Source organism: Arachis duranensis, chromosome 7, assembly GCF_000817695.3.
Source record: "Arachis duranensis cultivar V14167 chromosome 7, aradu.V14167.gnm2.J7QH, whole genome shotgun sequence".
Classification (NCBI taxonomy): domain Eukaryota; kingdom Viridiplantae; phylum Streptophyta; class Magnoliopsida; order Fabales; family Fabaceae; genus Arachis; species Arachis duranensis.
In genome coordinates this window covers 76496079-76510012 of record NC_029778.3, presented here as the reverse complement: position 1 = coordinate 76510012, position 13934 = coordinate 76496079, and the positions used below count along the sequence as shown (strand labels likewise).

At 36.3% G+C, this 13934-nt stretch overlaps 1 protein-coding gene and 1 long non-coding RNA gene across 5 annotated transcripts; one reads left to right on the top strand and one right to left on the bottom strand.

The window, feature by feature from the left end:
- The first annotated feature begins 1675 nt into the window (after positions 1-1675).
- Positions 1676-11811, top strand: LOC107459497 (zinc finger CCCH domain-containing protein 5). The gene is made up of 10 exons (XM_052251655.1): positions 1676-1813; positions 2938-3301; positions 6224-6720; positions 6807-6929; positions 7021-7179; positions 8630-8722; positions 9166-9282; positions 9523-9597; positions 9808-10025; positions 10630-11811. Exons 1-10 carry the CDS (start codon positions 1676-1678, stop codon positions 11390-11392), a joined length of 2547 nt encoding a protein of 848 aa, XP_052107615.1. The 3' UTR covers positions 11393-11811.
- A 424-nt stretch (positions 11812-12235) lies between these two features.
- On the bottom strand, positions 12236-13928 carry LOC107459708 (uncharacterized). Of its 4 annotated transcripts, none has more exons than XR_001586340.2 (5): positions 13656-13928; positions 13157-13204; positions 13006-13067; positions 12748-12899; positions 12236-12559 (listed from the first exon to the last, which is right to left on the bottom strand). It is a non-coding gene; the product is annotated as an uncharacterized LOC107459708 (long non-coding RNA). The 4 variants fall into 4 exon arrangements; XR_001586343.2 differs by having other exon boundaries at positions 12748-12896; XR_001586342.2 differs by having other exon boundaries at positions 13023-13067.
- Positions 13929-13934: the final 6 nt, after the last annotated feature.

The following is a 13934-nucleotide window of genomic DNA, read 5'->3' as shown; positions in this document are numbered from 1 at the left end:
AGATTATTATAATATAATTTTTTAATATTATAAAAAAATTTTGCATAATAATTAATTTTAATAATTAAAAAATACTCATATATTTTATATTTAATTATTTAAGAATAAAAGATTTTCTTGTCGTTTAAAATATTGTATATTAAAGTATTACCATTTAAAGCATTTATTTATATACTAGGATATTTTATATTTATTAGAGTCCATCAATATTCTTCTTTTATATTAGCGTTTGATTTTTATCTAATAAAATCTAATAGTCTATATAAATGTGGCTCATTCAATAAGCATAGCTTGTTTTAGACATACCCAAATTTTCATATAGCGTAAAAAGTTTTGCAATAGCCCATAAACTTATGAATATAGCATATTTGTTGTGCACCAATTTTTTTTATAATGTATACTAAATTTTTTATATTATGTATTAAAATTTCTATACTTAATATCTTTATTAAACATATATAGAAGAAGAAAAAAAAGATGAAGATGAAGAAGATGATGATGACAATAATTATGATAATGATAATAAAAAAGAATGAGGAGAAAAAGAATGAGAGAAAAAGAAGGCAGTTGTAGAATTCGATAAATTAATAAATAATTAACTAAAAAAATAATTATGAGCTACAGAAATTAGAAAATTAAATTTTATATTTTAGAAAAGTAAAAATATTTAAAAAATGAATTAAAACACTAATTTTAAAGATTTTAGCTCAAAACAGGACCAACGAACTGAATCGATTGAACCGGGTCCATATTGAGACCAAGGCCCAACATATATATAAAACTTAACTCAACCTTCCTCTCTTACCTTTCATCAAACCACGCTGAGGAAGAAGCAAAACACAAGAACCTTAACCTCCATTCCACTTTCAATTTTCGATTCTTTCTAACTTTCAATTCGGAGCTCCGATTGCCACATCGTTTGCGGCCATGCGATCGCCTTGCCGAGCTCTTCAAATCCATTCGAACAAAGTAGTAAGAAATTTGAAATTTTCACCCAGTCCTTAGCTCTCTTCAATTTTCTCATTTTGGTTCATGGGTATTGAGAATTGTATAATTTTGATGGTTTAGGGGTGTACTCTAGTGCGAGATATAGCTGGGTTTCATCTAATTATTTTGTGGATAAAGGTGAAGAACTTTTATCCCTTTTAAATTCTTTGATTTTATGAAGTTTAGGTATTGAAATTATTGCTATGTAAAATATTGTATATAATTAGATTGAATTTTTTCATGTGATTTGAAGTCAAATTGGCAAAATAGTATGCTTGGAACTAAACTCTGATGGTTGGAAGCTTGTCAAGTGGGCTTTGGAGACTTGGAAACTTGTGAAAACAAAGTCTTGAGATGTTTTGGGGCTTAGGATGAAATCAACCAAGGTATGGTTTTGGTTTCCTGTAGTTAATATATAATGTTGCGTAAAAACTTAGGTTAGTTGCCATAAGATAGGCTTGAATTCTTGACTACAGTGCAGTATTGGTGTTGCCTGAACCCATTGAGCGATTCGAGGTTTATTGTGACGCTTTCTTAAAGGGTCTAGGGTGTGTGCTGGTGCAGTACCGAAATGTGGTATCTTACGCTTCTCGTCAGTTAAGACCTCACGAGGTGAATTATCCGACTCACGACTTGAAACTTGCTGCGATTGTGTTTGCACTGGAAATAAGGAGAGGTTACTCGCGACATGGCGGGAGTTTGGAGGTACAAAGGAAGGATTTGTGTGCCGAATGTGGGAGATTTAAGGCGTGATGTGCTGATAGAGGCTCACAGGAGTGGATTCTCGATTCATCTTGGGGCTATCAAGATATATCAAGACATAAAGGCAATATTTTGGTGACCAGAAACAAAAAATAATGTAGCAGTGTATGTATCTAAATGCTTGACTTGTCAGAAGGTTAAGATTGAACATCAGAAGCTGTCCAAAACACTACAACCCTTAGAGATTCCACAGTGGAAATGGGAAGCTATCACCATAGATTTTCTGTCTAGTTTTCTGGCAAGTTGGGATCGATACATGCTATCAGTGGAGTTTGCGTGCAGTAATAGTTACCATGCAAGCATCAGAATAGCTCCGTATGACGCTTTGTAAAGTGTCATTCTCTACTATGTTGGTATGAGGCCGGAGAATCGAGTTTGTTAAGGCCTGAGTTGGTGGCAGAGACGACAGAATAGATTAAGAAGATCCGATCTAGAATCATTATCGCTCAAAGTCGTCAGAAAAGCTATGCTGATCAGAGATGGAAACGTTTAGAGTTTGAAGAGGGCGACCATGTGTTTCTAAGGGTTACTCCGACTACAAGTATTGGAAGAGCGATAAAGACAAAGAAACTGAATCATCGTTATTTGGTCCGTTTTAAATTTAGAAGGAAATTGGGTCGGTGGCGTATCAGATAGCTCAACCACCTCATCTTTTGAACCTGCACAACGTATTTCACGTTTCACAGCTTCGAAAGTATACCTTTGATGCAAGTCATGTCTTAGAACCCGAATCAATTCAATTGAAAGGAGATTTGACGTTTTAAGTAATCCCGATCAGAATTGGCAAAACCGACTGAACCGGTGGTTAACCGATAAACCGGTCCAGTTTTTTAGAGAGTTGATTTTCTACTCAGGCTTCAAAACGGTGTTGTTTTGATCCTTAGGAAAAAAAAAGCCCAAACGGGCAAAAGCCAGTGTTCTAAAAATCGGACTGGACCGGTCAGTTGAACCGGTTCAACCGGGAACCGGAAAAAATGGTCTGATCCAATACGTAAAACTGCTCAAGAACCGCTAAACCGGCCGGTACTCGGTCGGTCAGACCGGATTGGAAGCTGGCCGGTTTTCAAAACGACGTCGTTTCCTTTGTTGAAAGGGAAAAGATTGAACGCGTTATCCACTTCTCCCCCACTTCTCCAACTCCTTCCTGCAGCAAATGCCCTAGCCACCACCAAAGAAAGCAAACCCTAGCAGTCTCCACCAATCGTCGCCGCCGTCCGTCGGAGTGGGAGATTGCTGCCGCCGTCCGTCGCACTCAAGAACTACCGTCTTCGTGCTCTCGGGCCTCTCGCCGGATCCTCCGCGTCGTGTGCTCGCATCTCGCCTCTCTCCTCTGTGCTCGGCTGCTCGCGCCTCCCTCCGCCAGTGAGTGCTCGAGCTGTGCGCGTTGGTTGTCTCTGCTCGATTCTGCCTCCCAGTGTCACTCGAGTCTCGTCTCAGTCACTGGCATCTCGTGGTTCGCCTGTCTCGTCACCGGCGGCAGAAGCAACTCGTGGGGTTGTCTCTTGCTTCGTCGCCTTCCGTGGGGTGGTCGCTGACTCGCCGTCGACCGTTGGTGAGTCCCTGCACCATCGCTTCCCTGTTCTCTCTTCTCCAGAATTCCCTTCTCCCTGTATTTTTGCATGTTGCTGAAAAAATTGCTAATCAATAAATTTGCCTTGTTGCTGATCTAAATGTTGCTGTAAATCGGGACTTTACTAAGATTTGTTAAATTTGTTGCTGTAACTTGAATTTGTTGCTGAATTTGTTGCTTCCTAGTCACAGAATTATAACAGAATGCTCAGTCAGTGCTTGGTTGATTGGCTTTGCTCACTGATTGTATTTCATGATAGATTTTAAATTGATAACTTTTAAATTTTAAATTTGCACTGCCCATGTTACTGATTCACTGTTCCTTCAGTGTTTTTTGTTGTTGTTAATCATTGTGATGAGCTTTGTTAAAATTGGGTTGAAAAATGTTAATCTATCTTCATTTTTCATTGTTCTTAACTTCTGTTCTTATTTAAAAAATTGCAATTGGTGATCTTTTGATTTAATATATGCTTCATGTTTTTAATTTCACTCTGCTTCTAGGCTTTGAAATCAGTTTATGATAACTGTGATCCAATTATTTAGTTGGATAACTGATGTAATTATTGAGTTTAAGAGATTGAGTTTTTTTGTTTTCATTATTAGTAAGACATGAATAGTTTAGAATTTTCTATTTCTTTCCCTTACTTCTGTAGTTTGTTATTTCGTGTTGGCTTCAACTTTCAAATGGGAATTAGGAGCTGGTGAGTGGTGAAGATAACAACATCTTCTGGAACTGAGTCTGTTGTTTCACTGCCTGATGGGAAAGTAAGATATGATCTATAATTGCGATAGTACACAGTGATGTTTTTTCCATTTGGCTGGACTCAGTGAGACAACTGGGAAATATTCTTGTTTGGTCTGATTAACCAACTTCAATATTTAACCTTGTTAATAATATCTTGTACCATTCAGACAAAAGCAGGGCCTATTTTGGTTGCCATAAATTCCTCCAAGAAAGTTCCTCTGTATGATAATGATTATATTAATGATTATATTAAAGCCTACAAGCATAAAAGAATTAAAAGAGCCTGTTTTGTTTTACTTTTTGACTCGATTACGTTAAGGTAATATTGTCTATCTTTAACTTGTGCACTGCAATTATTTTGCATATTTTGATGATTAATTACATTTAGTTGGTGATAGTTTGGGTAGGGATTTAAATTTGAAAGATATTTTATGATGTTTATTTATAATTTACTTATTATTTTATCATGAAATGGTTTTTCCGGTTGAACCACGGTTAGACCGATTGGACCAATAAACCAATGAACCAGTAACTAGAGTGGTTTGATGACCGGTCTGGTTTTCAGAACTTTGGTAGAAGCAAAACTCACCCCTCTCCCTTCTCTCTCACTATTCAGCATTCACCAAAATCTCAAACTTAACCCCATCAGAGCAAATATCCACCAGAAGCCCTAGCCGCCACCTTCTCCATCATTGATCTCCTCTCCTGTCGTCTTCGAGAGCGCTCTCTCTCTCTCTCTGTGTGTCTTTGTTCAAGCTCAAGCTCCCTCTTCGAGCTCTCTCGCCGTCGATGCTTCTTCGCCCCTCACCGTGGGTCGTCGCTGCTTCGCTCCTCTGCGTGGGTTGTCGCTGCTCCGCTCCTCACCGTTTTTGCTGTCTCCCCCTTCTCTTCTCCTCTGATTTTAGGTAACTTTGTCTCACACACTCTGAGCTCATTTCTGTCTTTGCCGTTCATCATTTTTTCCAACTAATTTTGAAGATTCTGAGCTGAGTCTGTGTTGTGAGTTTGAAATTGGATTATGTATTTAATTTGTTGAATGTTAAACCAAAGCTACTGGAATTGTTTGAGACAAGATATTTGCGCTCTATCACAGTAAACTCTACTTATAATTCAAAATCTTTCTTTCCCTGTTGTAATGCTACCAAAAAAATCCCAATTGATTTTTACTAATGTTTTATTTAATTTCTTGATGAACAAGTTGGAATAGGGGCATAGGGCTTATGGTATGCCAGCAATTTGCTGGAATCAATGGAATTTGTTTCCAAAATTGACACTACGGAGGGGCCAGGATTTTCTTGTATATGGTTCTCACTCTTACCCTAAACTGATAACAATTATTTCGCAAATGTTATTTCTCCAATTACTTACTCGAATGGAACATATATATAGGGGCATAATAGGCAGCCAAGGTTCATGAAGCAACACCATATTATATAATAAGATGATTCTGAGTATGCATTCTGAATTCAATTTGCTTAAATTGGATTATTTAATTTGTTGAATGTTGATGTGATTTTGAGTATGGATTCTGAATTCAATTTGCTGAATATTGAATTGATTCTAAATTTAATTTTAGATAACTCTGTCTCACACTCTTTGAGCTCATTCAATTACTTTTGTTGTTGATGTGTTTTTAGATTAGTTTGGATTTTTGAGATGAGAACATGTTGATTAGAATTCCAGAAACAAAATATGATTATATACTTTGGCTGTCTTATATCCGGCGAATTTAGGAATTTGTAATTGAATTGAATTTTGTTTTGTGTTACGATTATATTTGAAATTTTGTCTTATATTTTTTAATTGAATTTTGTCTTATATTTGAATTTTGTAAGTGAATTAAAATTAGTTTAAAAATATTGAATTTAAATATTTGAAATTGTATATTGAATTTTTAATAATTTTATTGTATATTCCATTAAACTGGTTCGACCCCGGTTCAACCCCGGTTAGACCACTGAACCATTGAACCAGTCACTTGACCGGTTCAATGACCGGTTCGGTTCTTGCAACCTTGGTTTGGATAAAACAGGAGAGTGGTGTTAGGCTTGCGAGTTGCAACAGCTAACGTAAAACTTGTCGAATCTCAATGACATGAATCCTTGTGATTATTGACCTAAATTATTCCTGTCATGCTGAGCATGTTTATAAACTTGTCAGTTCTGACTGAAGCGGCAAAGATGAAGGAGAATAAGGGAGAAGAAGAAGAAGAAAAAAAGGAGATGAGTCGGAAGGAGAAGCGGAAGGCATTAAAGAAAATGAAACGGAAGCAAATCAGGAAGGAGATTGCAGTTAAGGAGCGGGAAAAGGAGGAGGCTCGCATCAACGATCCCGACGAGAAGAGGAGGATGCAACTTCTGGAGCAGCAGGAGGCTGAGAGAATGGAGAGTGACAGGAAGCTTTTCGAGGAAAGAGAGAGGGCTTGGATGGAGTTACAGCAGAGGATCCAGCAGCAGCAGGAGCAACAACAGCAACAGATAGACCTTCTTGAAGAATCACAGTCGGCACGCAATGATAATGGTAGTGACAATGATGATGATCAATGGGAGTATGTGGAGGAAGGGCCTCCTGAGATTATCTGGCAAGGAAATGAGATTATCCTCAAGAGGAACAAAGTGAGGGTTAGGATTTCAAATAAGGAAACAAAACAAAATCAGGTATTATCATAGCTGCATCCTTTTGTTGTTCAAAGAATTTCTTTCAACCTTATTTAACACTGTTGTTGTTGCTCATGCTGTTGCAGCATGCTGATGATGCTGATAGACCTACCTCAAATCCTTTACCCCCAGAATCTCACTCAAATTCATTCGCTCAGCAGGTGCTGGAGAATGTTGCTCAACAAGTACCCAATTTCGGAACAGAACAGGTTATTTAGTTCTTATCTTATCTTGATCTTGCTCTTTCTTCTTTCTTAATTCTCAATGTGCTTATCTTGTTTTTTTGGGTTATCATGGCAGGACAAAGCTCATTGCCCTTTTCATTTAAAAACTGGAGCATGCCGATTTGGTCAACGTTGTAGCAGAGTCCACTTTTACCCTGATAAATCCTGCACCCTTCTGATGAAAAACATGTACAATGGTCCTGGCCTGGCTTGGGAGCAAGATGAAGGCCTTGAGGTCTGTTAATGCTGCTTTTGTGCCTTCGCTGTATCCTCAAAGGAGCTCCTTACAATTTCCTTTTTTATAATTTTATTCTGCAATTAGTTACTTTATTATATAATAGCGGTTTTCTATCTTATATCAAAATATGCCTTTTACGTCTTTTGTCTACAGCTGTTTCATTTATCAATAAAAAATGAAAGCATCCATGTCAATGGTCTATTCAGTTCAATTATTTTTCTTGTAGATATTCTCTTGTTCTTTAACTTGATAATAATCAGATTCATTGCGCTGGAGGCTCATGGTTTTGGTCTTGGTATGGTGGGTCAAGATTAACGATATTAGCTGTTGTATCCTTGGGGATATCTATGAAATATTGATCGTCCTCCCTTGTTAGTAACTTAATCAACTATTTTCTTTTGGTTGTGTTTGACATTTTTTCCTTTTAATACCTATTCTTAGATATGTCATATGTGTTTATTTAGTATCTGAGTCCTTTTTCTATTACCATTGGCATCATATGTTCGCAACTACTTTCAAGTTTCAATATTTGATATTTTCTTTGAGGTCGGAGGATTTTCTTCTTCATGATGTTTCAATCAATATTTTATATCTATATCACATTTTAGGATGTATTCATTAATTAGATTGTACAGTTAAAATTCATACTTTTAAATTTCACAATGTCCAAAATCTCTTGATCCTTAACCATAAATAGTTGTTGGGCAATATTCAAGCCATGGATTGTGGAGCTATGTTGCAGATATCACCAAATGGTTTGAGATTATTGCAGCCAGACATAAAAATGGGGACGAAGTTAGTTGGTTCTTGAAAGTACATTGCTTTGTGTGTGTGGGTGGGGGAAAGGAAAATTTTTATGCATGGCCAGAATTTATGTTGATAAAATCTGTATTGTTTCATATACGAAACTTATATTCCATTATGCTTCTGTGTTTCATTGGTTCTTGCTTGCTTAGCTATAGACTCATTGATCCTATTAGTTATAGGAAAATCCACTATTTTATTATATTCTATTTTCATTCAAGTTGTGTGAGTCTAGTATGCTTAGATAAAGATAATAAAAACTGCTCTTTGTAGGCATCCTAGTGTATAACTTTTCAAAATTGATATGTATAATTCTTCTAGCTGATACAATCCTTACTCCACGAATCTTCTTGTCATCTTAAGAATCTTGCAAACTAGTGAACTTTCATCCCTTATGCACGAACAAGAAGTGCTGAATTTGGCATCTGCTACTTCTTTTGGCTTTGTTTTGATCCCTATTGCACTACTGAGATAGCTGAAACTGGAATAGAATTATCTTCACTGTTTTTGGTTATGTAGGCCTTGTAGTTAATATTTTATCATTTGTATAGAAATAATTGAAAGCTAATATTCTAGTACTTGGTATATTTATTACATTGTCAGAATCTAAAATCCTTATTTGACTTGTTTACCTATTTTTCAGTACACGGATGAGGAGGTTGAACGCTGTTTTGAAGAATTTTATGATGATGTTCATACGGAGTTCCAGAAATTTGGAGAAATTGTGAACTTCAAGGTTCTTTTGTAATGCTTTTTATATACTGAAAAGTTTTCTGCATGAAGTTTTGACAGAGACGCAATATGTTTGGTTGTATTGAGATAGAGACAAATAGAGACACATTGGACCTGACATACACTCACTCAATCTGCATCTCCAAAGGAAGGGCACTAGTGTCTCTATCTTCAGTGTCTGTCTCAATGTCCTATTTCACCCTATCTCTTGTTCCAAACACAACCTTACATAACTATTGTGGTCTTGCTTTGAACTTTACCAACAATGATCCCTTATCCTATTTTTCATTCTTGTTACTTGTGAGCAATTAGAAGACCATATTTTGGTACCAAATTTGAAACACGTTAAAAATATTTGAATTTTCAGGGCATGAGTTGGTTTATCCCTTCCTGATCTTCCTTTTTCTCCAACTTATGCAAATGCTTGTTTATCCTTATTTCTGTCAGGTGTGTAAAAATGGTGCATTTCACTTGAGAGGAAATGTCTACGTTCAGTATAAACATTTGGACTCTGCTCTGCTTGCTTACAACACTGTTAATGGGCGCTACTTTGCTGGGAAACAGGTAATTCATTCCCTGTTTATTCTTGATGAATATCTTGAATTTTGTATGAGCATATGAATTTCACAAAGATCCAATTAAGATAGAAATTCATGGGTCTTGGGACTTCTGCCCCTCCTTTGTTCAATATCCGGGAAATTCCCAGTATTGTATTGACGAGCTGTAAGGACTAAGGCCGTAACTCCTGATATCCATGGAAACCCTGAGGATGTTTGATGCAAAACTGGATGTGTCTTATTGCAGGTAAGTTGTAACTTTGTTAGTTTGACAAGATGGAAGGTTGCCATATGTGGCGAGTATATGAAGTCAGGTTACAAGGTATACAGTTTATCAGTGATTTATATTTCGTTCCCCTAGTATATATTACATATAGCTTTGGATACTGAAAACACGTGTGGTTCATTTGTAGAAACGATGTGATGACTTGGTTTCAACTTCAAACTTTAAATAGTTTTTTTATCCCTTAAATTAATTTAAGGGTTGAAGGTCAATTTGTTGATGCTGCTCTTTTCCGTTGCATGTTAACAGACTTGTTCTCATGGAACAGCATGCAATTTTATACACTGTTTCCGAAATCCTGGTGGAGACTATGAATGGGCTGATTCTGATAGACCGCCCCCAAAATATTGGGTGAAAAAGATGATAGCATTATTTGGTTATTCTGATGATTATGAGGCTTTAGGGGAGCGAGAAAATTTGAGTTTGCAAAAGAATACCGGGGAGATGTCAAGATCAGATTCTTTCAGGTATGCTTTCACTTTGTTGTTCCTCATTCTATGACAATAAATGGTGTGAATTTTAACGGACCAATTAGCTACTACCATTTTATCAATATGCTTGAATTTGGACCTGCTTATATTATTTGAAAAATGGAGCAAAAGCTCCAATTGAGGGTGGCATGGTGCACAAGCATGTCACATTACACACACAGCCTAACTTTATACAAGAGCCAGTGGCTGATTTCACATGAACTGTGACCTTTGTCACAGGGGCTGGAGATAATTATTGGTCCAAAATTCCCCCTCAAAAATTCCAACTGATAAATTAACCAAAATTTCCTATCAAATCTGTGCAAAGAATTTTGCAGGCTACACACAGGCTTGCATTCTTGTGCTGCAACAAAGGCTGTTTTATATTTGAAAGTAACTAATTGTTATCATTAGTCTAATAAAATTTGATTGAGGAAATATGGCTTGGAATAGCATTTTGTTGATTTGAGTCCAAATTTTCAATTTGCGAACTGGAACCATATTTTATGTTTGAGGCAAATATTTTGTTCATGCCAGGTTTTATGTATATTTTTTATATGTTAATTTATACTCATTCTTATAGTATGAGAATCTTTTGCAGGTACCACTCAAGTAGATCAAGATCTAGGGAGAGGGATCAGTTGAAAAGTTATTCTAGCAGAAGAAAACATGGAGACGAACGAAGGCAAAGAACTCCCGATGAGGCATGGAATGCCCATTCAAAAGAGAATAAGCACAAAACTCTGGTTTCTGAATCCAATAGGGAATGGCTAGAAAAAGATGAAAATAGGGAAAGTCACCATAAACATTACAGAAAAAGCTCGTTACATAGTGACAAGGATGACAGTCGCAGAAGCCATGATGAGGATTTTGATACAGATTTGACTATAACTGGTAAGGACGATGAAGTAGAACATGGAAAAGAACGACGACACTGTAAGAAACGGAAGAGAGATAGAAGGGATCGGATTTATGAGTCCGAATCAGAGCACCATACCAGTAGAAGGAAAAGTTCACGGCAGCACAGTAGGGACAATAGAACCGGTGAAGCTGAATCTAATAAAGATTTGTTTGATCAAGGAGACTTGGAACCTCATGATAGCTCTAGGAAAAACTTGAGACACAGGAGGTTTAACCATCGAGAAGACAACAAAGACTATGATAGTGAACATGATGAAGTTGATGGAGATTGGTCACGGAGAGAGAGACACAGAAGATCTGGCTATCGAGAAGACATTAAAGACCATGAAAATGAATGTGATGAAGTCGATAGAGGTTGGTCACGGTGGGATGGGGACGGAAGATCGCATCATAAAAAGAAGTGTTCAAGACACCACCACTCACCAGATGTTGGATTACAGTGATGTAGACATCTAAGAATGCAAGTAAGCTTAACTTTTGTATTCCTGTGATGATGCTTTATCATCTTTTGTACAATCTCTTCTCTTAGTGTTTCCTTTTTTTTTCTTTTTTTTTCCTTCTATGAAACAAAAAAAGAATGCAAGTCAAACGAGCATCAGGTTTGTTTTTGTAAATTCTCATTATAGTGAGGAGATTGGTTATGCTATTAATATTGGCTAACATTGTTTAAGAGAGAGCTGTGAAAATAGTTGTAGTCAGATGGTTTATTCTTTGCATACCGGACGTGGTAGGAAAAGAGAGATACTAGTAAGATTGTTTCAATTAAAGTAATGAAAATCTTTTTCAAGATATATGACTTTGGTGTTGCTCAGTACTGGTGGCACACCTGTAGTTCGCTAGTAATAAATTGTATTGTTTTCAATACCTTGCTTCCTACTTGAAATTAAACTCGTGTAATTTTGGTTATTATTTTACAACTAATAAAAAAAACCTGATAATTGTGCAGAGCAAATATTTTGTAAATATATAGACTACAGTAAGTATGAAATGATTATGTTAAAATGAAACTAAAATATTATTCTTTATTTATTTATAGCCCAAAACTTATTTATAATAAATTTAACAATTGGACCTAGAAGTTTTTGTGATGACTTCATAATAATTAAGTACCAAGTAACGATGATTAATATTGTAGTTTATATCATACTTACACGGAATGGAAGTTTTTGAAAGATTAGTATTTGATCAACTTTTTGGTTTTCTTAAACATCAGTATAATAATGCTCTACAGAGTTTGCATATGAATAATGACATTCCAAATTTTCAAATTTCGTACCACAATCATATTTTAATCAGACAATTTTAAAAATAAATATTGGTGATTATATCCAAGGTTCTGAGAACCGGATCGGATCATCAAACCATTTTAATTACTGGTTCACTAGTTTATTGATCCAACCGATCTAACCGTGGTTCAACCAAAAAAATCGTTTTAGAATAAAATAAATAAATTATAAACTTGGCTACTCTTGCAGCTTCTTCAATCTCAACTTGGTCAGCTTCTGAATGTTGTCGCAAACAAAGCCAGTCTTGGCTCACTAGTCCTATTTGCTGCCTCAACCATTTTGGCTTCAAACTCTTAACATCATTCCCATCTAGCAAAATTTGTCCTACACACAATTTCTTCAATTAATTAGTGCCACATAACATACCATACCATATCATATGGCCTTTAACTAATATGCATAACTTCAGTTCCAGATTTTTTAACAAGCAAGTAAACTACATACTAAACAAGAATGCATCTTTACCTAGCCATCACTCAAATTAAGTGAGAAATTTTAACTTTTAAGTTTACCTGATAAACGGTCATAGAATCTCTCTATGAGGGACACAACGGTGCTCTTTTCGGAGCCGCTGCTGAACAATCCACAGTGCAGATGAGTAACCTTGCAGTGCTCTATTCTCCCCAACAAATGCCAAGACCACTCTAATTTGAACCACAATCTGCTAAAAAAAGAAAAAAAAAAAAAGGCCTCAACAACAATCACAACACCACCGCAGATGAAAAAAAGTTAAAAGAAAAAAAGTTAAAAGAAGCTCCCAAGATTAATACTTTGGTGTATTATTGACCTGTTCAACAATGTTGCCTGCTCGAGGAGCTTCTTTGCTCTAAACCTGCAACCAGCAGAAATTACAAAACAGCAATTACAAAGTTAAAAACATAACTGAAATTACAAAGAGCTTCTTGGCAGGCGAATTATTACTCAAAGATGCATTGTTATCAGCCACTGCTTCTTGATTAATACTTCCATCTATAATTGAAATCAATACATCATAATCAAAGTTAAAAACATCAAACAGAACCAAAAATAAAAAAGAATCAGCAACAAAAATTAAATACCAGCAACATATACCAAATCCTAAACACCATTACCAAATACCAAGAGCAGAACTTAACAGAACCAAAAATAAAAAAGAATCAGCAACAAAGATTACCAAATACCAAAAGCAGAACAAAAAATAAAAAAGAATCAACAACAAAAATTAAATACTAACAACAAATCAGTAACTATTTCAACAACAAATTAAATACCAACAGCTGCAATGCAGCATAAAAAATCACTGATCACAAATTTTAAATTTAAAACACTTATCACAAATTAATTAATTTCAGATTTAGAAATCACAAATCACTCATCAGAGACATTCAAAATCAAATTCATAACACTGAAACAGCTCAAAATCAAAATGAAATTGACTAACCTTCCACTGACAGCAGGACGACGACGGAGATACGACGGCGTAGCAGCTGGAAGCCTCGAACAGCGAAGTCACCGACGAAGACAGGACGACGTGCCGAGCTAGAAAGCCTAGAAGAGAAGGTCTGGCCATATGGATTTGGGACAGGGGAAGGAGGAGGCCCCGGAGGCGCCGACAACCACGGACGGCGGCGGCGGTTCCGTTGACGAAGCTGGGTTTTAGGTTTGGTCGTTTGGGGAACCCTACGGCTTGAGTGTGTGTTTCGAAGGAGAAGTAGGGGTG

Excerpts from the sequence above, each read along its gene's own strand:
- LOC107459497 (XM_052251655.1), top strand. The coding sequence starts at position 1,676 with ATGGCGGGAGTTTGGAGGTACAAAGGAAGGATTTGTGTGCCGAATGTG. Across the intron at positions 3,302-6,223 it reads TGACTCGCCGTCGACCGTTG|TTCTGACTGAAGCGGCAAAG; the intron begins GTGAGTCCCTGC and ends TAAACTTGTCAG. Across the intron at positions 10,026-10,629 it reads TCAAGATCAGATTCTTTCAG|GTACCACTCAAGTAGATCAA; the intron begins GTATGCTTTCAC and ends AATCTTTTGCAG.